The sequence below is a fragment of the Acinonyx jubatus genome, chromosome A1 (assembly GCF_027475565.1).
Source record: "Acinonyx jubatus isolate Ajub_Pintada_27869175 chromosome A1, VMU_Ajub_asm_v1.0, whole genome shotgun sequence".
NCBI classification, from domain to species: domain Eukaryota; kingdom Metazoa; phylum Chordata; class Mammalia; order Carnivora; family Felidae; genus Acinonyx; species Acinonyx jubatus.
In genome coordinates, this window is record NC_069380.1 from 66,470,750 (window position 1) to 66,496,966 (window position 26,217).

A 26,217-nucleotide genomic window follows, 5' to 3' on the forward strand; every position below is an offset into this window, starting at 1 on the left:
GGTGGCTGAGGCTGACAGCAGTGGGTGTGTTCCCCGGAAGTGATGGGAAACCACACAATCTATTCACAACTGGATCCGAAGAAACCTGCCTGGAAGGAAAGTCTTTAGACAAAGGTAACACATGAGAAACAAATATGATGAACAATCTTAACCATTTTATCAGCGGTAAAATGTTCACAGCCTAGGTTAGAGCAGTAGCTACAAGAAGCTGCCACACTCAGAGCTGGAAAACAGGTCAGGGCTACGCAGAACCAAGCCAAGAGGGAAGACACTAAGAAGGAGGGATTTGCTCCCTTCTCTGGATACCTATTCTCTAGGTAAGCTCTCCTAAAATGCTTCTGTTTTTAGGACTATTTTGGGGTGCTTCAGTCATATCCAAGAATTCTGCCACTGGTCCAGTAATGTCATTAGCCACGAATCAGTTCTGACTTCTGAATCCAATTTTTTCAAAGAGCGAGTGTATTTTAAAATAGTCTCCTCCCCTTTTGTGGGCCCTGGGCGGAATGTAATAGGTGGGGAAGAGAAGGCTGGACATTTCCTGGAGAAGGATCACAGGGTGGGGGTGCAGGGGGTGGGGCCAGAGGGTGGGCAGAGGTAGGGTAGGGGGCAGGTGGGAAGCAGTGCACCCAGCCTGCAGTTTTGAGAGCGCCCTGTTCCCTGCTTTCTACCCTAATCTCGTTCGGGCTGCTTTCTCTGGCCATGTGCTGTGAGGCAAAACAGAGTTTCAGCTAAAACTGTTCCTTCCAGAGTTAAAAACAAAACCTGAGGGGCAAAATAGGTATTTCACGGTGTTGTCCTAAGTCATCCAACTCCGTATTTCCTACGTCGTTCATCTTAGAGGAGCACCTGTGAAGTAGGGGTCTGAGGCAACAAAGAAGGTAAGAGTACCTAGGAACCTGGAAAACTAGAGAAGGTGAATTTGTAAATTAAGGAAACTCAAAAATCAAAGGAAAGACTGGATCAGGACCTAGAACCATAAGGAAGAAAATTCTGGGAGCAGCCATGGCATGATCAGTCATTGCTTACAATTAACAGCGGCTGACAAGAATGTACCCTATTCCTCTTATCTTATACAACTTTACAGGACAACTTACATCCTTGAGGTGAATATTATCAAGGTCACAATTGCTGTGTACTGTTTCAACCAACCAGCCTTCAGGAGTAATCATGTTGAGGGTTAGAAGGGGCGCTTCAGGGATATCCAAGAATTTTGCCACTGGTCCAGTAATGTCATTACCCACTAACCTCAGTTCTGGCTCCAGAACAAAACGATAAAAGCTGTCAACAGAACATAAATAAAAATACATACTATGACCCAAACTGAAATGTCTTCTAAAATATTTAAAAACTGAAAATCACTTACGAACATGACCAAAAAGTCTCAAATTAAAAAGACTAAAACACACTATAACTGCCGAACAGTTGATGCTTATAAATGGTACACAGTCTGTTTACACTGTCATCTATTACCAGATTGTATATATCATATATCCTTGTTAATTATTTCTTAATGAACATGGTTAGAATGCTTTTAGGATATACCGACTTATGTGGGTTCTAGTATTTTATGAGCTGTATTTGCTCACTGATCCTTCTTCAGATTTGACTATTTGTCAGCCATTTTATTAAATGTTGGCACCACTAATTGTATGAGGAGAAATGATAACCAGAAAGCAAATAAAATTCAAGCTAAAATTCTGATGAAAGTTCAGTTAAAAACAAATAGGACTGGGGCACCTGAGTGGCTCAGTCAGTTGAGTATCTGACTCTTGACTTCAGCTCAGGTATGATCCCAGGGTTGTGGGATCAAGCTCTGTGTTGGGAAAGGCAAGGTGCAGGGGGAGGTACAAGGTGAATGAGGGGTGAACAGGGGGTATGAGCCATCCCTGAAGAAGCTGAGAAGAGAAAGAATGCAGAAGAGGAGAAAAAAGTCTGGGCTCCAGAGGAGAGGTTACTAAGAGAGCAATTTATTTCTCTTCTTTTTTAAAAAAAATTTTTTAACGTTTATTTATTTTTGAGACAGAGAGACAGAGCATGAACGGGGGAGGGTCAGAGACAGGGAGACACTGAATCTGAAACAGGCTCCAGGCTCTGAGCTGTCAGCACAGAGCCCGACGTGGGGCTTGAACTCACGAACCACGAGATCATGACCTGAGCCAAAGTCAGATGCTTAACCGACTGAGCCACCCAGGCGCCCCTTTTTATTTCTCTTCTTAAATTGAGTAAACTCTCAGGACAGAAAGAAAAGGGCTGGCAGGGAGGTCAAAGACATGGAACAAAGGAGCTATGTGACAAAGCAAGCGTGGGTTCCAACAGGAAGGGAGGATTAGCTAAGAGGAGATTCAGCACCCCTTCCCCTACCCCGCAGGAAGGCTGGGACACGTGGGAGACACAGCAGGGTGCCCACAACCTGTGCCACGTCTGAGAAGGAGGGACAGTATTCTAAAAGCAAAGGGCTTGGGGACCAATGTGTCATCTAGTTTTCTTGATAGATGCTACCGAGTAAATAATACTCTGTTGAGCCCATAGTTCCAAACCAGTTTCAAAGTCTTTGTGTTGTGCAGCATTATTAACTGCTCAAAGCATCTGTCTGGTACATTAAGGGTCATTTCACCTTAGGTCAAGTTCTTTCCTTCCTAATGGATTATGCTTCCTTATGTTCAATATTCTTACTCTTTATAGGGATACTATGGAGAGCATCTCTAGTCGTATGAATAAAAATTCTGTACTCACAGAGCTAACTGACCTCTCTCCATTAGTGGCTAAAATAAGATGAAAGCTTTTGTTTGGATTTAGAGGGACGTAATAAAATTTGAAATACACAAGATAAATGAGAAGTATGAAAAGTGAATGAGATATGAGGACATGAGTCTCAGGAAAGGAATGAATGTACCCTAAATTTTCATCTAAATTCCTTACATTTCCCATTTTATTGCTTTCCAAACACTGTATTAAAAATATTTGCCATGTTTAAAATATCTGCTCAAGGCAATAACCTATGTTTATCAATTACAACAAATACAATTCAATAAGTAAACAAGGGACTAACCGAATGCAACTTTTCTGTCTTGTGTTTGCATGGTACATTGACAAGCCTTTTTTTTTTTTTGCCCCGTGACACCTGAAAGATCTGCATATTCCTATCAGAAAGGGTGGCTCAAAATGATAGTGACCCTAAACCCAGAAAGGGGAAGACGGGTAAGTTTTTGTCCCCACTTTAGAGACCATGTTATTTCAACAGTTTTAATGTGAAATATTTGCATCTGTTCTTGTGCCAGTACCATACTGTCTTGATGATTACAGCCTTGTAGTAGAGGCTAAGGTCTGGGATTGTGATGCTTCCTGCTTTGGTTTTCTTTTTCAACATAACTTTGGCTATTCAGGGTCTTTTGTGATTCCATACAAATTTTAGGATCGTTTGCTCTAGCTTTGAGAAGAATGCCAGGGCAATTTGGATTGGGATTGCACTGAACATGTAGATTGCTTTGGGTAGTAATGACATTTTAACAATATTTGTTCTTCCAATCCATGAGCATTGAATGTTTTTCCATTTGTGTCTTCTTCAATTTCCTTCATAAATTTTCTATAGTTTTCAGCATACAGATCTTTTACATCTTTGGTTAGATTTATTCCTTGGTATTTTACAGTTCTTGGTGCAATTGTAAATGGGATCGATGTCTTGATTTCTCTTTCTGTTGCTTCATTATTGGTCTATAGAAAGACAACTGATTTATATACACTGATTTTGTATCCTGCAACTTTGCTGAATTCCTGTATCAGTTCTAGCAACTTTTTGGTGAAGTCTTTCCAATTTTCCATGTAGAGTATCATGTCATCTACAAAAAGTGAAAGTTTGACTTCTTCTTGCCAATTTGGATGCCTTTTATTTCATTTTATTGTCTTATTGCTGAGGCGAGGACTTCCAACACTATGTTAAACAACTGAGAGTGGACATCACTGTTGTGTTCCTGATCTCAGGGGGAAAGCTCTCAGTTTTTCCCCCATTGAGGATGATATTAGCTGTGGGCTTTTCATATATGGCTTCTATGATGTTTAGGTATGTTCCTTCTATCCCGACTTTCTTGAGAGTTTTATGAAGAAAGGATGCTGTATTTTGTCACATGCTTTCTCCATCCAAGATAGGACCATACGGTTCTTATTCTTTCTTCTATTAATGTAATGTATCACACTGATAGATTTTCAAATACTGAACCAGCCCTGCAGCCCAAGAATGAATCCCACTTGATTGTGGTGAATAACTCTTTTGATATAAGAACCATACGGTTCTTATTCTTTCTTCTATTAATGTAATGTATCACACTGATAGATTTTCGAATACTGAACCAGCCCTGCAGCCCAAGAATGAATCCCACTTGATTGTGGTGAATAACTCTTTTGATATACTGTTGAATTTGATTTGCTAGTATCTTGTTGAGAATTTGTGCATCCAATGTTCATCAGGGATATTGACGTGTAATTCTCCTTTTTAGTGGAGTCTCTGGTTTGCAAATCAAGGTAATGATGGCTTCATACAATGAGTCTGAAAGCTTTCCTCCCATTTCTATTTTTGGAACAGCTTGAGAAGGATAGGCATTAACTCTGCTTTAAATGTCTGGTAGAATTCCCCTGGGAAGCCATCTGGCCCAGGACTCTTACTTATTGGGAGATTTTTGATAACTGATTCAATTTCTCTGCTGGTTATGGGTCTGTTTAAATTTTCTATTTCTTCCCATTTGAGTTTTAGTAGTGTGTAGGTGTCTAATTTGTCCATTTCTTCCAGGTTGTCCAGTTTGTTGGCATATAATTTGCATAGTATTCTCCGATAATTGTTTGTATTTCTGTGGTGTTGGTTGTGATCTATCCTCTTTTCATTTGTGATTTTATCTATTTGGGTCCTCTTTTTGAGAAGTCTGGCTAGGGGTTTATCAATTTTGTCTGTTTTTTTTTTTTTTCAAAAAACCAGCTCCTAGATTCATTGATTTGTTCTACTGTTTTGTTTTGTTTTTTGATTCTGTATTGTTTATTTCTGCTCTAATGTTTACTATTTCTATTCTTCTGCTGGCTTTGGGGTTTCTTTGCTGTCCTGCTTCTAGTTCCTCTAGGTATGCTGTTAGTTTTTGTATTTGGGATTTTTCTAGTTTCTTGAGATAGGTCTGGATTACAATGTATCTTCCTTTGCTGCATCCCAAGGGGTTTGGACTGTCGTGTCTTCATTTTCACTTGTTTCCATGTATTTTTTAAATTTCTCCTTTAATTGCCTGGTTGACCCATTCATTCTTTAGTAGGATGTTCTTTAACCTCCATGCATTTGGAGGCTTTCCAATTTTTTTTTCTGTGGCTGATTTCAAGTTTCATACTGTTGTGATCAGAAAATATGCATGGTACGATCTCAATTCTTTTATATGTTTGAGGACTGTTTTGTGACCCAGCATGTGATCTATCTTGGAGAATGTTCCATGTACACTCTAGAAGAATGTATACTCTGCTGCTTTTGGATGAAAAGTTCTGAATCTATCTGTCAAATCCATCTGGTCCAGTGTATCATTCAAGGCCATTGTTTCTTTATTGATTTTTTTGCCTAGATTATCTGTCCATTGTTGTAAGTGGAGTATTAAAGTCCCCTGCAATTATAGTATTCCTATCAATAAGATTGCTTATGTTTGTGATTAACTGATTTATGTATTTGGGTGCTTCCAAGTTGAGAGCATAAACATTTATAATTTTTAGCTCTTCTTGAAGGATAGAACCCCATGGTACTGGCACAAGAACAGAAACATAGACCAATGGAATGAAGAACCTGGAATTGGACCCACAAATGTATGGCCAACTAATCTTTGACAAAGCAGGAAAGAGTATCCAATGGAAAAGAGACAGTCTCTTTAGCAAATGGTGCTGGGAGAATGAAACTGGACGACTTTCTGACACCATACACAAAAGCAAACTCAAAATAGATGAAAGACCTAAATGTGAGACAGGAAACCATCAAAACCCCAGAGAAGAAAAACAATCTCTTTGACCTCAGCTGCAGCAACTTCTTGTTTGACACGTCTCCAAAGGCAAGGGAAATAAAAGCAAAACTGTACTATTGGGACCTCATCAAGATAAAAAGCTTTTGCACTGCAAAGGAAACAATCAACAAAACTAAAAGGCAACCGATGGAATGGGGGAAGATATTTGCAAATGACATATCAGATAAAGGATTAAACTTACCAAACTCAACACCCGAAAAACAAATTATCCAGTGAAGAAATGGGAAGAAAACATGAACAGACGCTTTTCCAAAGAAGATATCCAGAGAGCCAACAGACACATGAAAAGATGCTCAACATCACTCATCATCAGGGAAATACAAATTAAAACCACAGTGAGATACCACCTCACACCAGTAAGAGTGCTTAAAATTAACAACTCAGGAAACAACAGATGCTGGTGAGAATGTGGAGAAACAGGAATCCTCTTGCATTGTTGGTGGGAATGTAAACTAATGAAGCCATTCTGGAAAACAGTGTGGAGGTTCCTTAAAAAATTAAAAATAGAATTACCCTACGACCCAGCAATTGATCCTGCCTGAATCAATACAGGACTGCTGATTCAAAAGGGTACATGTACCCCAATGTTTATAGCAGTGCTTTCAGTAATAGCCAAATCATGGAAAGAACCCAAATGTCCATCAACTGATGAATGGATAAAGATGTGTTTTATATATACAATGGAATACTACTTGGCAATAAGAAAGAATGAAATCCTCCCATTTGCAACAATGTGGATGGAACTGGAGGGCATTATGCTAAGTGAAATAACTCAGAGAAAGACAGATATCATATGTTTTCACTCATATATGGAACTTGAGAAACTTAATAGAGGACCATGGGAGAAGGAAAGGGAAAAAATAGTTTCAAACAGAGAGGGAGGCAAACCATAACAGACTCTTGAATGTGGAGAACAAACTGAGGGTTGACAGAGGGGATGGAGAAAGGGGAGAAATGGGTGATGGCCATTGAGGAGGACACTTGTTGGGATGAGCACTGGGTGTTGTATGTAAGCGATGAATCATAGGAATCTACCCCCCAAACCAAGAGCACACCATATATACTGTATGTTAACTAACTTGACAATAAATTATATATAAAAATTTTTAATTGCATATAACAATAAACATGTTCTGTATTATTAAAAGATTATTCTACACTAACTACATCTCAATACTTCCAAATAAGAAATGAGGCAATATCATAAAGTTCATTTTGATAATTCAGCTCTGAAGTACTGAAAGTACACAAACACAAAAATGGTTTAATTCAACTTTATATAGGTATTTCTACATCACATTTTCAAAAATACCCATGGACAAACATAAATCCATGTAAATACTGTAATTATGTCAGATCAATTTTACTGGTTATTATACTTTTGCATCCATTAAGGTTAATAAATTATCTTTGGTCTTCTGATTTTTCAGTTAACCATCTTGTGAAGAAAAAAAAAACAGACCCAGTAATTATGGTCCTTTCTTTTAGTCTTAGCATCTGCAAACTTTTTGAAATGAAATTATGTTCACTCAGACTCACCTCGTTAAAGGGGCTTCTGAAAGCTTACCCCTACAGTTCATGAACAACTTTATCTTCATGTTGATAATCTTGCCAAGTACCTGTTAGAAAAAAATTCCCATATTTTATATTAAATAATCTTAATATCTAACATTTATTAGGCATTTACTATGCACCAGGCACTGTGTTCACACCTTTAAAAAATGTTTTATTTATTTTTGAGAGAGAAGGGGTGGCAAAGAGGCAGAAAGAGACAGGAACAGAGGATCTGAAGAAGGCTCTGTGATGACAGATGCTTGAACTCATGACCTGAACTGATGCAGTGCTTGAACTCACGACCCAAAAAATCGTGACCTGAGCCAAAGGCTGACACTTAACTGACTGAGCTACTCAGGTGCCCTGCGTTCACACTTGATATTCATTATCTCATGTGATCCTCACAACAGCCTTTAGAGGCGACCACCTTCACAGCTGAGCCACAGAGAAATGTAGTAGTAATTCACCCAAGATCACACAATAAATCATGGCCAGGGTCAGATTTGAATCCAGACAGTTGATTTCATTGCTCAAGAGTTATGCGGCCTCCCTTTTGCCTAATGTGACTTTCTTTCATGGTCTCCATATTTCCTTAGTATTGAAGAACAAGTAAAATAATTGCTGTAACTATGACATGTGAATACAAAGTGCTGTCCTCATGGCAACAATGGCCAGGGTGCCCCAGTCCATTTGGAATTCTGCCCACGTGGTAGAGATGTAGGAAGTTCCTAGCTACATACGGAGGAAATACTGTCTCTTTTCCTGGGGCATATGATGTAGAAGAATTATTAATTTTGGTAGTCCCTACCTCTAGAAGGCAAGTCAGTGCAGATTTGAAAGATATTAGTCAACAGAGGACATAGAGAAAGACAGAAGGATGAGAAAAGGCACATAGAACAGGAAAGAACAGGCTTGAGAAGGAATCAGGACAGACTAAGGATTTCAGAACCCTATTTCCTATTCTATCATTCCTCATATTTGCTACAACAGAGGTCACTGAGGCACTGTTTTTCTCAAGTGTTCAATGAGAAACTATCCATTTCTTCCAATAAATTATGTTTTATAGCATAAATTTTCATTATGGTAAGAAATAATAAATTATATGAAGTGCTGAGGTGCTCAGAAGGAAACATGTTATTATTTCCAATCACATAAACTGGGATCCAATCCCATATTTTATATTTCCATTTAAATTCCTATTTTATTCCCAAATTCTACCTTTACATAAAAACTTCGGAGGTAAGCAATGTTTTTTTTTTTTTTTTCTGAATAATGACTCTGTAGGAATAGGTATTTATACACTAAAATGCATCATATTAGCTCCATGCCTTACAGATACAATGATTGATTACTGTTTTCTTTTAAATTTATTTATTTTGAGAGAGAGAGAGAGAGAGAGAGAGAGAGAGAGAGAGAGGACAAGCGGGGGTGGGGGGGGCAGGAGGGACAGAATCCCAAGCAGGCTCCATGCTGTCAGCGCAGAGCCTCATGCAGGGCTCACGTCAGTGAGACAAGACTGGATGGGTTCGCCCTTGCTCTCCCCTTCCCACTCACAGGAACACAGAGGTGGGTCAGAGGAGCCTGACTGGCTCTCAGGCCACAAGACACCAGCCGCTTCAGCAGGAAGACTGAACTACCACACAAAGGCTGGCCAAGTCCTCACACCGTGGGGCCGCCTTAGCCACTCCAGGCTGCTGTGAGATGAGAGAAATAAACTCCAGTCTTGAAGGTTCTGTTACTTTGGCCAAACTTTCTGAATCTAACCTTCACTCACCTGTTTGGCTATTGTTACTTATTATACCATCGGCTTCTCCAGAAGCCATTTCTTCAGAACTCGAGACAGGGTGAAGACAGGAAGACCATGTGTTAGTTAGCTCAGAATGCTGCCACAGAATACCACAGACTGGGTGGCTTAAACAACAGAAATTTACTAATTTTCAATCAAGAGGCCGGCTGATTCCGTTTCTGGTGAAAGCCCTCTTCCTGCCTTGGAGGCAGCCACCATGTTGCCACGTGCTCACATGACCTCTGCTTTGTGTGTGTGTGAGGCGAGAAAGAGAGCTCTCTCTCTTCCTCTTCTGTAAGGATATAAATCCTATTGGATTAGGGCCCAAACTGTAAAATCTCATTTAACCTTAATTACCCCCTAAAGGCCCCATTTCCAAACACAGTCACAGGAAGGGTAGGGCTTCACCATATAAATTTCAGGGGAGGTGGAGACAACAATTAAGTCCACAGCAACACCGAACCTTGGGCCTGCCATACACCTCGTGCACAGCCTTACACCACTCCATTTTCTACATTGAAATAGGATTAAAAAGTTACACAGAATAAAGAATCAAGAGGACATAAACACTATACTTGAAAACAGACCTGACAGATTAATGATAAATTTCAAAACAAAAGTATATAATAAAATGACATATATAGAATATAGAATAAAAATATTATCTCACAATCAATAACTGGGCCATCTTCTGTGCCTCTCTTGTCAATGGATCAACAATAGCAATGACATCAAAGAATATACCATTCTCTTGAGGCTTTATCTTTATAATGCTACGAAAATAGAAAATAAAATGAAAGGGGATGAGTTAAATCTCTTTATCTAATAAACCTTAATCTCAGCTATATACATTCTTATAAATTGTTCTCTTTCTCACTAGATTAAAAAAACCTGGTTATTTCACAGATGAAAATGCAAATTTAAAAGCCTCATGTTTGTGTTCAATAAACTACAAAACTGGAAGGAAACAGAGAAAATATGAACTTATGAATGAGTGATTTTTAAAAACTCTTCAAAGAACAATACTATTACAGTGAAAACTCTAACTTTAACCTCCCCCAAATTCTCATGGACCATACAACATAAAAAATAAAACCAGGTTACTTTTGTGTTGGTTGAATATATTTTTTCAGATTTGAGAATAAAATTAACTGTTCAGTAGTTTTTTTTGAATTTAGTATTTAAAAAACTCCAATATAGCATATAACAGGAAAGTTCAGGAGGTAAAAGCCCAAATTTATCATACTTATTTTTGGCCCCAGGCACCTTCTCCCGAGCTCCTCCTCTCAGTCTTCCTGCTTGTTTCTTTCATTGAACTAAGTTCTAAGTTGGAAGATGGACTCATCTTTACAAGGAACACAGAGCACAGAAGAGGCCAGTGAAAGATAATAAATTTTATATTTAACGTAATTCAAAGTTAAAAGTATATACTTGACTAAAAGTACAGAATATTCAATTGAATTACTGTTTTAACACTGTAATAACACAGGAAGTCAGTTTTTTTGAGATGTATGAATTATATTTTATGTATTACAAAGGGATGAAGGTTACCAAATCAAAATGTATCCCTGTAAAATTACAGGGATATAGTCTTCTTTGGTGCAGAAAGACTATAAATATCTAGACTTTTTGCAGCGAAGGGATGAATTTCTCAGCAATAAAAGTTAACGTAAAAGTCACTTCAAATATGGGTCCTTTGACAAAGAAATGAAAGATATTTTATTTTATATGAAGTTGACATGATTTAATTTTGTGAAAAATAGGAGTGACAGAATCAGACAACATATCCTGCTACGGAACTATTACTAGAAATAAGGACTACAAATCAGATGTTTTAAAACTGAAGAGACTATCTACAGTGGTTAATTACTTTAGTTATGTTGGTGACAATTTTACCAATTATTGCTATACTTGTAGCGTTACTCAAAACTTGTATTTTCTGTATGTGCTGTTATGGTGGCTAAAAGCAGGCATCTGTTTATTCAGACTACTGCCGATTGGCTAAAACTGCCAATATGCCCAAACTGCCAAAACTGGTTATTTTCTGTTGTGGAGGCTAAAGCAGGCATCTGTTTACTCAGACGACTGCCGATTCTGTGAGGCTGTCTGTATCCGAATCCAACAGTCCCTCCCCATCATCTATTTCTACATGCATTGATGTAGACTCATGACCATTTTCTGAGCAAGATCCTGAGCCTATTAGTAGGTATTACATTGACTAATCTAAGAATGGAAGCAGCACATCTCTTTTCCCATACAATATTAACAAAAAGATGCTAATTCCACCTACACCACCTTTTTAAGGCAATGGATATGTATTCAATTGCCAAGACACTAGTGTTACACTTTATGCCATTAGCAAGGAAGAATGATGTCAAGTGCACTGACAGTCAATAATTATTAAAAGCTTATGTCAAAGAGAGCCATGAAGGTTGGCTTGAGGTAGGTATGTGCAGCCCTTCAAGTCTTAGGGATAAACTAAGCACATTTCAAACAGGCCACCGCAGCAGGAAGATGCTCAGCCAATATCATATCCATTCCATGCAGAGATGTTCTACTGAGTTAAGTCTGTTATGATGTTATTAGTTTGTATATAAAGACAGGTCAAGCCACCCATCTTAAAAGATGTTGAAGACACTATTCGTTCTATAGCATTCCCTCCGCAAAGATTTCTCAGAGAATTTCTGTGTCCTCCCTCTTCTAAAAACAGTTACATTTCGAGGGTTGATGGGGGGTGGGAGATGGGTATTAAGGAGGGCACCTGTTGGAATGAGCACTGGGTGTTGTATGGAAACCAATTTGACAATAAATTTCATATTAAAAATAATAATAATAAAAATAAATAAATAGTTACATTTCACCTGAACAACTCCTCTGTTTCCATCGTGGACTTCATGAACCATGTAAACTGGAAAGCTTACAGTGAAACTTGGGGTGTGCTCATGGCAGGCAGAAAGAACGGCCATCCGCCTTGCAACCTCCTTTCCTTCCTGCTTGCACTGTGAGCTCCAAGCTCCAGTATCAATAGCCTCAGAGGGACTGCTTAACCAGCTCCTACAATTGTGTAAGGTCGAACCCTACAACAATTCTTTTATAAATGAATAACGAGTTCTCATCTACACAACCTCCACATGTGTATGCGCACATGCGTGCGCGTGCACGCACACACACACACACACACACACACATTAACAGCATTCCAACTGCTCTGATTAAGCCCTGCTTGTACAGTCCAGCATTGTTAATGTGCTTCTCTCTACCTTTCCTAGGCTTCCAACACAGAATCCAACAAAGTCATTCTTCCTTCATTAAATTAATACCTTCACTTAGGTTATCATTAAGTTTTGCTGACCTGGATCCTACTTAAGGTAGGTATTCACATCTCTCCCCAGATTAAGAGGAGTTGATTTTATGGTTTAACTTTCAGGTCTAATCTTCTTTCTCTTATTTCCAAGTGTCATTATTTGTGTAACAAATACACATAATAGCTGCAATGCGTTAAATATTTATTATATTCATGGCAGTAGGCCTGAGTCCCATAAAACCCTGGAAGGGTAGGACTCGACACCCGCATTTTATAGATTAAGAAACTGAAGCTACGAGAAGTCACAGGGCCATGGTAGACTGGGATTCAAAAACTGGGTTTTTTGGACAAGAAAGCTCATGCTATGCTACACAACCAATGTTGACCCAGATGAATTTATCAGCATGGGTAAGCACATAGAAAACAAAAGTTAAATGCCTAAAGTATATACATGAACTCAGAAAATGGCAAATTATCTTATCTGCATCTTATCAGGCTTTAGGTATTACTGTATAAACAGAGATGCACATCAATATGTACATACTGCATATCCATTTATACATTTTTATAAATAACAGAAAAAATTGGAGTATTGCAAACCAATATCAAAAAGTCACATCATACCTTCTGTCTATATAAAATAAGGCAGTAGGCTTAGAAGCAACAGATGCATTGAGAGATTTGAAAGTTAGAGAAATTGAAAGTTAGAGAAAGGGAGCTGAAACTAACCGACAATAAACTATAAAAATCAATTGTTTCAGACATTTAACACAGGAGTAAATAAGTTCCAAACAAATCAAAATTCCTAAGTACAATATAGCTTAACAGAGCAGTCTAGTGACTAATGTTTACAGTGATGGTTTTGAGTAATTTGTGTTAAATTATTTCAGCACATGGCATTTAGAAGTCAAAGAAGTTTGTAAAAAGAATTCCCGTAGAAAAGAGGGGCACCTGGGTGGCTCAGTCAGTTGAGCATTTGATTCTTGATTTAGGCTCAGATCATGATCCCGGGGTAGTGGGATTGAGCCCTGTGTCAGGCTCCACACTCACTGTGGAGTCTGCTTAAGATTCTTTCTCTCTCTCCCTCTGTCCCTCTCCCCAGCTCTCGTGCTATCTAAAATAATAATAAACACTTAAAAGTATTGAATCTTAGTTATCTGAAAAAAAATAAAATAAAAAAATAAAACTTCCTTCCCAACAGTGCTCCTTTCTTTAGAAAGTTATTTTCCCTGAGTATACAACTGCACATGTGTAAAGACCTCTTGAAAGTCAGACTTCCTGGAGCTACAGCACGTATTACCATCTAGTAGTACACATGAGCAATGTAAGATTGCATCTACCATAAAATCAGAAAACTTACAAGGTACTCTCAGCCATCATGAGTCTATGTTAAGGTGTTCATCTCAGTTTAGTTTTATAGGAGCGCTGATTAGAAAAAGATCACACAATGAAACGTGTCTATAGGTTAATTATATAATGTCTATTTTTTCCTCCAATTTTATGCGGTCCCTAATTGAAAACAACAGAAAAGGTTCCCTTCGGGGGAAACAGATAATTGTATGTAAGTAGACAGAGCTTGATGAATTTCATTTCAAATATCTTAGAGCTGCAATTTCTTTTCCTAATCTTGTCAAATACATTTCTTCTCTAAAAATTTTTAATTTGCTCTAAATTTTGCTATAAGTGGAAACCATAACTGAGTAAAGGGTACAGTGACAGAAAATATATATTCTTACCTGTGATTCTCTCTAAGAAATGTGATATCATACCGAGATTCACGTTTAGGCAAAGAGGAAATAAGGGCATCAGCTTTCATAACAAGGTCACTCATGCTAGGTAAACAAGATAAACAACAGATGAGTTTTTCTGAGGAGAAAGGTCCATATTTCATGTCACAATTAATGCCCTGAGAAATGGAAATTTAATGTAAAATATCTCCAATAGACAAGCTTTATATAAATGACTTTTCTTCCAAATTTATAAGTAGAATTTGTCAGTTTTTTTAAAAACTTATTTTGAGAGAGAGCAAGCATGGCGGCGGGGAGAGGGAAGGAGGGAGAGGGAGAGGGAGAGAGAGGGAGAGAGAGGGAGAGAGAGGGAGAGAGAGGGAGAGAGAGGGAGAGAGAGAGAGGGAGAGAGAGAGAGGAAATCCCAAGCAGTGTCCACGCTGTCAGCACAGAGTCCAACGTAGGGCTTGACCTCATGAACCGTAAGAGATCATGACCTGAACCAAAACCAAGAGTCGGATGCTTAGCCGACTGAGCCACCCAGATGCCCCTAGAATTTGTCAGTTTAAAGATGACTGCTGCTTTAAAAACCATCCTTTTTTTTTTTTTTTTATCATTGACATGATCTTTAAACACTTATAAGTAGTGTTCTTAACAGTGCCTGTAAGGATACGGTGCGTCATTCAATTCAAGGCAATATCTGCTGAGTGCTGGTTACGTGTTCAAGCACTGGAGCCCACCCAGGAAAGAAAGAAGGGCAGGAAGAACAAAAGGGAGAATTTCCAAAATAACTAAGAAGTCCAGACTTGTATGGTCACAAATTAGTTTGAAAACTAATTACGACTGCATAAAACAAATACCTAGATTAAACATAACTGAATTTGAAAATCCATGCCAGAGGAAATGTATTATATGTTCACTGATACATTGGGGCAGAAAATGTTGGCTAAACTTTAAGGAAAGTTTTTGAAAATAAAGAAACAAGAAAAGAAACGATAAGCACTTCTTTTTTATAAAGAAATTCAGATGCAGAGTTGAGAACTTGTATCTCTCTACTATAATATATCAGCTTTGACTACAAGGTTCTGACATGTAGGACTTCACATTCCTTCTATTTGTATTACACACCATATCTTTCACAGAGCACTGCTTAATGACCAGTTAATAAACCTGTTTAAAAAAATTTTTTTTTTACATTTATTTATTTTTGAGAGACAGAGAGAGAAAGAGCATGAGCAGGGCAGGGGCAGAGAGAGAGGGAGACACAAAATTGGAAGCAGGCTCCAAGCTGTCAGCACAGAGCTTGATGTGGGGCTCGAACTCACAAACCGCGAGTTCGTGACCTGAAGTCGGACACTTAACCGACTGAGCCACCCAATAAACCTGTTTTAAATGAGTAAATTAATCAAAATCATAATCTCTATTCCTAAACTCCCTCAAAGGTATTTATTAGCCACATAATCTCTAATATGTGAAATTGTAGACACAATGGAGGAAATATGGTTAAACATGCTCCCCATGTTTCAAGGAGACCATATGCACTAAGAGAAGAGGAAATGAGGAAAGGGAAAATTGGGGGCCCCAAACAGCCTTTTTGTAGATTCTCACAATTCTCTCTTTTTGCAAAATACTCTGAACTGCAGAAGGGAACATGCACGAGAAGGTCAGCACCTCCTGTCTAAGGAGTGGAGATGGTCTCCGAGCAGAGCAGGCAGTAATCACTCTGCTCCAGAAACAGGTGTCACGTGCTCCCCCAGCAATGGTTCCAAGGACTCTGTCTTTTGCACCCAGAGTTCCACCTTCCTAGGTAGCTAACTCTTGGAAGACATGAAAATAAGGACGCATATCTTAAACATATGTTCACATTTAAGCATATATGCATTTATTCTAACCACAACATGACGTGTTTAGCATTATGTGTGTGCATGCAATGACTTCAGACAATTAGAGGGGATGTTCTTATAGTTTAGTGTTGGTTTTTGTTGTTTCAGTGGTGGTTGTGGTCTGAAATCCACCTCTAAAGTGGCTGAAATAGCTTCCCAAACCTATTTAAAACTATTTTTTGCCAGATCAGATTAAAAAAATTCGTTCTGAAATGTTAACGATATATTCACAAAATTCAGTATGACTTATATGCTTTCCAACATAAGCTAGACCTAAATTATTTAACCAAAAATAACTTTTTTTGCTTTTTAAAGTTTTCTTTTTAAAATATCCACTTGAAAATAACTGTGGATATTATCTCTTTACTGCAGAAATGCCCTTACACTTTCCTACTTTATTTATAGTTTTCTATGTTAACATCATTTCCTAAATGATGAATTACTTCCTAAAGGAACAGATTAAGCAAGAACATCCATTTCATCCGAATCAGAATTCTGTATTTAAGAATCAGAGTTTTTAGTTCTGGCAGGAAGCCTAGTTGTATGCCATAAGATGTGTGGGTACACTGAAAGTAAATGGAAAAAGATAAAACAGAAAAGCATTAACCAAAAAGAATGTTGATGTGGCTTAAATACGAGACCCACAGACTTTAAGACAAAATTATAGCAAAAGGAGTAATATATAATGATAAAAGGAACAATTCACTAGAAACATAATTCTGAATCAGAGTATATATAACTATAGCTCAAAATATTTAGAATAAAATTTGACAAAGTTGCAAGAATTAAATGACAGATCCATAATCATCATTGCAGTGTTTTAACAAACTTCATCTAGTAACTGACAGATAAAGAATAATTCAGTATTTCGATGGTTGGAAAAAAAATAGCATGTTCAAAATAATAAATGTGTAAAATCTTCCACACAATTAGAGAATAAGCCTTAAAAAAATCAGGCATGGAACAATGACAAAGATTAACGCTGTCTCACAAAATTTGTAGAAATAAATACCAAATAATTGATTTTCATAAACCATGTTCTCTAATCACAGTTCAAAAACAAACTGGAAATCAATTAATAACACACTGTGCCACTTAAAATTTTTAAAATGCATCTTATTCATTTATTTATTCAATAAAGATTTACTGGATGTCTAACAAGATCTAGGCACAATTCCATATAAGGAAGATAAAAATGATAAAATGGACAAGGAGTTTGCCTTCATGAAGAAGACACTATAAATATTTCAAAACATCTTAACAAGCAAATGTTAAAAAACCCAGAAATCTGAACATGTTAGCAATGAATCATAATGAAGCATTTATATATCACAACTTATGTGATACAGCTAAATAGAGTTTAGAAAGACACTTTTAAGCCTGTAATTTAAGGGTATGTAAGGAAAAAAAATGTGATATTAAAAAGCTTAGAACCCAACTTGAGAAGTTTATGAAAGAGAACAGATGAAAAAAATAGTAAAAACTGAAACTGATAAAAACAACCAAAACAATTAAGAGCCTGCCAGGTCCTAAATCTACATATATGAAAAGTAAAACAGTAAAATAAGTCTATCCTAAATTAAGCAAACTAGAACAAGAGAAAGGCCAACAGGAGATGTTTTAAAAGCTAGAAGTTAAAGTACGAAGCTGTTACAATTCACAAATGACATGAGCGTCTAACATCAGATAAAATGTTATAAAAAATAAGAGAGTTGAGCAAGGAAGATCAATATAGAATTTATTATTTATTATTTATTATAGAATTTATTATTATTCCTGTAATTTAGCAATAAACAATTTGAAAATATAAAGTACACTATTTATAATATGGGCTAAAAGTATAAAGTACAAGGGAATAAATCTAAAACTACATGTGTAAAAACTCATGGGGAAAAAACGGAAGCTTCACCAAAGGACCCAAAAGGAACACTAAGTAAGTGTGTCAAACTATCTACCTACATATTCTTATATACATATGTTTATATATAAATCATATACCACATATAAATTGTATGCCAGATACATCAGTTATATACCTATATGTTATTTTATATGTTTTACATATTATACATTCATATAGCCATACATAAACAATATATGTATATATTTAACAGATGAGATAATTTAATATTACATAAAGATGGCAATTCTTAAACTAATCTATAAATTCACGGAAATTCTCATAAAAATTCCAGGACAGTTTTTTGTAGAACTTGTTATGCTGGTTCTAATTACATTTATGTGGAAAAACAAGTAGCAAAAAACAATCAATGCAATTTTGAAGAAGAGACAGAAGAGAAAATTTTTGCTATTATCAAAATTTATTATAAAGCTGTGGTAACTGGAGTGTGGGACTGGCATGAGACAACATACCAGTGGAACAATATAAAGATCTAAGAAGAATTAAGGACATGAGCTCAGGTCATGATCTCAGTTCATGGGATCGAGCCCTGCATGGGGCTCTGTGCTGACAGTGCAGATCTGCCCCTCCTCTGCTCACTCACACATACACACTCTCTCTCAAAATAAATAATACTTTTTTAAAAATCCAAGAAGAACTAAAGATATAAACCAATAAAAAAGCAAAACTGTAAAACTTTTAGAAGACAATAAAGGAGAATATCTTTATGAACGCAGACTAGAAAAAAATTCTTATACATCCTACAGATACACACACACACACACACACACTCACTCACTCCCTCCCTCACTCACACACAGAGACCACAGACAAACCATAACAGAAAAATCCTGATAATGTTTTGACATTAAAATAAAAATCATCTAAGTATTTGGTAAAAAATTCCAATAAAAAAGTAAATAGTCATGTCACAAACTAGAATATAATATTTGTAACACATATAACTGATAAAGATTAGTATATAGAATCACAGAGAATATGTTTATAGATCATTAAAAGAAGAAAAAAAGCCCAACAGATAACTGAGCAAAAGACACAAACAGGTATTTTACAGAAGGGTAAACGTGAATGAAAATAATCGTATGAGAAGATACTCAACTTTACTAAGAGTCAAAGAAATGCAAAGTAAAACAAGCCACAATTTCACATCCACCAGACAGAGAAAATTATCAAGTCAGACAACTCCAGGTATTGGTAAGAACCTGTGGAAACAGATGTTTCACCTTTCTGGTGGGAGTGTTAATTGCTGCAACGACTTTAAAGGGTATTTAACAATATCTGGTAAGGCTGAAGACACGCACACCCTACAACCCAACTGCGACACCCCTGTGCTCTAGAGAAACTCACACTGCACAAGCAGACACTGAAAGCCGGTTCACTCCAGCACTTCTGTAACAGTAAAAACACTAAAGCCAAGTTCACTGTACCTCAGTAATGGACTGCATAAACGAGCTACAGAATATTCATTAAACACCGAAAAGGAATTAAAATGAACTGCGTACATGAACCTGGATGAAGCTCCAGAGGAAGTAGAGTGCAGAGGAACCTACAGGAAACAGAGTTTCTCTATAAAAGTCAGGCATTCGACCCAAACAACACTGCTCATGGATATTCAGAAATGAAGCAAAGTATAAACATGAGTATGGAATCACGCACACAGCATTTAGGAAAATGGTTACTTCTCAGGGAGGATGGAGACTGTGTAGGTGGGTAAGAAACAAAGAGGACAGTGAGATCCAAGGCAAATAAAACAAACCATTAACATGTACAGTTTGGTGGTGGTGAGTGTGTGGATGTCCTTTATTATCATTTTTAAATATTCTCTACATATCGCTTATATCTTTAATTGTGTACATATTTGAAATATTTTCTATTCTTAAAAAGAAAAAAATAAGATGCAAAATAGCACATCCTGAAATGAATTTCTCTTACGATTTTAAATACTTACTTCTTTGAGCTGATTTTCATATTTTCAACAACGCCTTTAATTTTCTCTACTAAATTAGTAAATGTTATCTTTTCCAAGAAGTAAAAATCTTCTGTATAGAAATTTTCATCTAAAGGTCCTAAGAACTTAAAATAAAAGTAGTTTTATTATTGTATACCTTCTAGAAGATACCAGTTTGGGACAAATATTTTCTCATCAAATAGATATTTAAACAACAACCGATTACCGATTAAACAGACGGTGGCGATCAATCCCACCACTTACTAAATCTACCGGGAGACAAAGAGAAAAAGGTTTTCTCACTTTCATATTACAAGTAACATTTGCATAAACACCAATATCTAACTGACAAAATAGAAAAGTAGTAAATTATTTCCATTAGAAAGTTTTACTTTGAAACATAATGCTTTCAAAAACCTAAGCTTTTCATTCTAAGGTAAATTATGAAACGGTCTGTATTCCAGAAGTCTTTTATTTTCAATTTGCTTTTCCATTCTTCTATCAATTGTGGCCTACATGACGTAGATACGAATTAATACATAAGCAAGGCATAAACAAGCAAAAAACCAAAGACAAACTACATAATCACTTAAACATACCAACCCATCTTCATCTAACTGATGCTGTATAAATGGTTTGGACCACAGTAAGGTCATGTATGCAAGTCGGCTGTGAACCAGTTAACTCTAGAGGAGGAGTTGTCAAATTGTCACACGCCTAATTTCGAAATTAATCCATGCAACATCATCATATTATGAATGCAAGCACCAATGTAGAAGGTGAGCCTGACATAGTCTTATGCCCTAAACACTTACACTTAATGACAACCACAAAGTATAGCATCCAGAATCCTTTTTTTCTTGGTAAACAGACCAGAATTAAATGGTTGTAGCAGATTTTCTCACTCCCTTGACTGCTTCATCTGCTTCTGCAATTAATATTTTTCTAAAAATGAATGAGGTATAGTTCTTGAATTTTTTATTATTTGCTCATATCACAGGTGATATTAGCTGGGATGTTAGCATTCCAACTAAACAAATATCATGTTTCACCCTTAAACATATAAAACGCGCTCTTCAAAATGAAAAAATGGATACCATAAAACTAAAAGTACACATAGAAACATTTCATTGCCTTAAGATTTGGTATCACTTTTGAGATACTTTGAAAGCACTTTCAATGTTATATTTTATGGACTATGAATAGGAGGCCTGGAAAATAGCTGAATTTTATCTGTACCACCTCTATTGATTTGAGCAGTTTTGTTAATAACTCAGAAAAAGGAAATATAATCTCAAATTATTTTCTTAAGGGGTTAATTAGATTGGCTCTTTTCATTGATTAAATTCACCAGAGAACTGGCTCTATTTCACCTACGTGAGTGCAGTGTGAAACAGCTAGGAGAAACTTGATTCTTGTGGGATAAAGTAACATAAACAGTATAAAATCACATAATGTCTAAGTTGGGAAAAGGAACACTGAACTTGAAAATCATGTACAAACATAATAAAATGTATCTGGTGCTTCCATCTTCTTTACAACATTTTGGAAATGTGATTTTTCAGTTATACGGAATAACTGTTGTAACAGAAATGCATTACCTCTGACAGCTCATTAAAATTTTAGAAAACTCTGTTAGAATGCTCATCCACACACTGAGCTTTACAAAAATCTCTCTCCACTCATGGACATCTCAGTATGATTCTATATTGACTCTCTCATCAAGTGTAACACAAATCAGGTCTACAAATGTACCCACTATTTCTCATGACAGCCTTCAAATATTTAAAGAGAAAACAGGAATTAATATTTACTGAAAATCTGCTCTGTGTCTGGGGCTGTTTTATGTGCTTTACCTATAAAAGTATATTTAATCTCTGACAACTCTGTAAAATAGACCATCACCATTCCCACTGTCCAAATGATATTTCTAAACCAAGTCTCATAGAAGTCATATAATTAATTAATTAATGGTGAAATGGAATTCAAACAGATTTTTTGGCTAAAAAAAAAAAAAAAAAACAAAAAAGGCCCTGCTTCTCTACTGCCTGCTACGCCGTCTTTCGCCAATTTGTAAACATGTAGGTTAATGACAATAAATCTGTTATAATTATAGTGGCAGTATTAGAGTTTTATTTAATACTAAAAATAAATGCATTTTTAATTCTTCAGCATCTTAGTAAGAAAGTATGAGATAATCACCACCCCCCAGTTTTGATCATTCATAAACAACCTGAGTATGTTCCCATTCTAACAAACATTTGGACAGGTTCACGATGAAGGCTGATTCTAAAATGTCAGATTTCAAGCATTAAACGATCTGGCTGAGAGTTGTACCTATCGGCTGCAACTGCTGTGACTACTGTGCTTTAAAGCCTCACTCTGAGAGTAACAAGCTAAGTATTACATTACACAGCTCTAAGCCACAGTACTTGCTTTCAGATATATTATACTTTTCTATTCAAATTACAGTTCCATAAATTAAAAAAATAAAATTATAATTTTCTACTAATCAACGCAAAAGCCAACATAATTTAACTTAATATCTACCTCCAGCCCCAACCTCTTCCCTGAATTCAACTCATATGCTCAAGTGTCAGCCCAAGAGCAGGCACAGGACCAGAACTGGCCACTGAACTCTTCCTACATCCGGAACTGAATTTCCATCTTCCCTCCCCTTCCACTCGTCCTGAGCAGCCTCACTTTGCCAGTAACACGGTTCTCTCCATCCCACCCCAAGTCTGTCAGTAATTCAGGTCCACTCTTCCTCCACGATACATCCCTCACTTCCTCCTCCAAGGCCATTCCAGTCCAAGTCACCATCAGCTCTCACGTGGACTACTGAACTAGCTCCTGACTGCTCTCCTGATGCCCTATGTTTTATTCTCTATTGAACAGCCACTAGAGATGCGCAAAGAAGACATAAGTCAGACCATGTCAGTCCTCTGCCCAGAACTAAACTTCACAACTCACTCACAGTAGAGCAGGAGTCCTTACACTGTCCTGAAACCCTATGGGATCTGGTCGGCAGCTACTTTTCTGAAGCTTCTCTTCTGACTACTCTCTGTACTGGCTATTTCTAGGACACAGTGATCATCTCACCTCAGGACCTTTGTACTCACTGTTCCCTCAATCTAGAACATTCCTCTTGCACATATTCCACTCGGCTTGCTCTACCCCCCCACCCCCCTCCCTGCCTCCTCTGGCTCTCTCCAAATGGCACCTTATCAATAAGGATGCTACTTGTTAGGTGTCACTGCCCACCAAAATATAAACTTCATGAAAACAAGTTTGTTCACTACTATACTCTCAGAACCTAGAAGATTGATCACAGCAGGTGCAAAATTAGAATCTGAATATTTTTGTCAATTTCAAGGAAGATGAAGTGAAACAATTATTCTAGGAGAAATAAGGTAAATATAACTATAACATTTGCTATCGATAACATGGGTAATATGTGAATTACATTAAATAACAGCAAAGAAAACATAGGGTAGCCTTTCCACAACATATAATCAAAAGGCAAGGTACTAAATACAGCTGGTGTAATTTTTTTTCCCTCTTCACCCCTTAGAGTGCTAGACAGAGCCAAAGGGACAGAGCCATATACTGCAAAACTGCTCTAAAAAGCCACATTTCCTCCCCAAACAACTGTTAAAAATAAAAAGCAATGACATTACTGGGCTTCCACAAACCTTGCTTATCAAATTCACAAATACTGTGTATTAATGCAATAAATGGCAACCATTGTCACCAATTTATAAAACAGCACCATACAAAGATGAACACTTAAATACAATTAGCCTGAAAACTGTTACATTGAAGCAGATATATTTGATCTGCAGAGGCTTGTGGATGTGAGACCCTCACTACTCTCCAGTTCCTAGTCTTTACAGAGTCAGATAAGAAAAAAATGAGCATAATTTTCAGGGAAAATGATAGGGGATAACATTAGATAAAGAGAGCTTCACCTAGAAATGTAGAAAACAAAAACGTTAAGAGTGCACTAGACCTTGGAAGACAATTTGGGTTATATAATTTGGTAGTTCAAACAGAGGATGCCAAACATTTTGCATTAGTTGATTTCTTTTTTTTTTTTTTTAACGTTTATTTATTTTTGAGACAGAGAGAGACAGAGCATGAACAGGGGAGGGGCAGAGAGAGAGGGAGACACAGAATCTGAAACGGGCTCCAGGCTCTGAGCTGTCAGCACAGAGACCGACGCGGGGCTCAAACCCACGGACTGTGAGATCATGACCTGAGCCGAAGTCGGACGCCTAACCGACTGAGCCACCCAGGCGCCCCGTAGTTGATTTCTTAATAAATCTATGCACCAGATTCAACTTTTTAAAACTTAAATCATTACTGAGAAAACAAGATTCTCATACTCAAATAATATTAAGTAGATATTATTAATTTTGTAGGTCTATAAAGACCTCTCTAATAAGAAAATGTTTCCGATATACCAAGAGAAAAAAAGTGTGATATAAAATTTTATACATACATGTATATAACAGGATTAAATTATGTATTTTTACAAACCAGACATGCCTATGTAGGGTAGAGAAAAGGGTTAGAAGGTAAAACAATAAACTATGAATAACCAATTTCATTAGGAGGGTTGAAGTAAGTGATTTTTCTTATAGATTTTAATGATTACATTAATAACTATGACTTTATATTTCAAAAATAATTCGGTACTTATGGAAGTTAACACAGTCAATTGTAGAGAAAAGCGACAAGAAGAAAAAGACATCACAACGTACTTTCCACATCTACAGCAACAGTGGCTCTTAGTTGCAATGTTGTAGTAGTTGTTCTAATCCTTACATTAGAACACAACAACAGCTATTCCCATACGAACGCTCTTTCGCGCCACATTCGATGCGTCCATCCCTGGGGGAAGGGGTGGGACCACGGGCAGTTTATGCTGACCCCTGTCCACTGTGTCCAGCACAGGAGCCGCATCTCCTGCGTGTTGTGACAGGCCCCCAGGTCACGGGTCAGTGAGAAAAAGCGAGCAATTGCGTTTTCTACTTACTTTCCCATTGCTGACAACACCTATTTCTCCAGGACGAATTTTAAGTACATCTTGACAGAACAGCTGATGAGTTCGGAAAATACTCACTCCAATGGTATTATATTTTTTCTGAAAAGCGTTCTTATCCATCCCCTAAACCATAAATTAAGAAGGATGAAATTAACAAGAGAAATATAGCAAATCATTTTTTATTAAAAAAAATTTTTTTTTAACACTTATTTTTGAGAGAGACACAGAGTGTGAGCAGGGGAGGGGCAGTGAGAGAGGGAGACACAGAATCCGAAGCAGGCTCCAGCCTGCTGAGCTGTCCACACAGAGCCTGACGTGGGGCTCAAACTCACAGACAGTGAGATCATGACCTGAGCCGATGTCGGACTATTAACTGACTGAGCCAACCAGGTGCCCCAGCAAATCATTTTAACAAAGACTACTTTAATATATTAATGCAAAATTTGAAATTATTCTAAATTTTGATTTAAAAAGCACTATTTTCATCTGAAACTACATTTTATTTTATTTATTTAACTTTATTTTTTATTTTTTTAAATTTACATCCAAATTAGTATATAGTGAAGCAATGATTTCAGTAGATTCCTTACCCATTTAACCCATCCTACCTCCCACAACCCCTCCAGCAACCCTCAGTTTGTTCTCCATATTTATGAGTCTCTTTTGCTTTGTCCCCCTCCCTGTTTTTATATTATTTTTGTTTCCTTTCCCTTACGTTCATCTGTTTTGTCTCTTAAAGTCCTAATATGAGTGAAGTCATATGATTTTTGTCTTTCTCTGACTAATTTCACTTAGCATAGTACCCTCCAGTTCCATCCATGTAGTTGCAAATGGCAAGATTTCATTCTTTTTGATTGCTGACTAATCCTCCATTGTGTATGTGTATATATACACACACACACACACACACACACACACACACACACACACACACACATATATCTCACATTTTCTTTATCTGTTCATCCATCGATGGACATTTGGGCTCTTTCCTTTGGCTATTGTGGATAGTGCT

At 37.0% G+C, this 26,217-nt stretch overlaps 1 protein-coding gene across 2 annotated transcripts in view; it reads right to left on the reverse strand.

Moving 5' to 3' along the window:
- UGGT2 (UDP-glucose glycoprotein glucosyltransferase 2) overlaps positions 1-26,217 on the reverse strand; it is a 186,989-nt gene that overhangs the window by 35,886 nt on the left and 124,886 nt on the right. For both annotated transcript variants that reach the window (XM_027065110.2, XM_053217215.1), the window contains 6 exons: positions 25,194-25,325; positions 20,153-20,277; positions 14,410-14,505; positions 10,040-10,142; positions 7,569-7,648; positions 1,095-1,278 (listed from right to left, as the gene is read on the reverse strand). In XM_027065110.2, the coding sequence (XP_026920911.2) occupies positions 1,095-1,278; positions 7,569-7,648; positions 10,040-10,142; positions 14,410-14,505; positions 20,153-20,277; positions 25,194-25,325 (720 nt within the window). The remainder of the gene's footprint in view (positions 1-1,094; positions 1,279-7,568; positions 7,649-10,039; positions 10,143-14,409; positions 14,506-20,152; positions 20,278-25,193; positions 25,326-26,217) is intronic.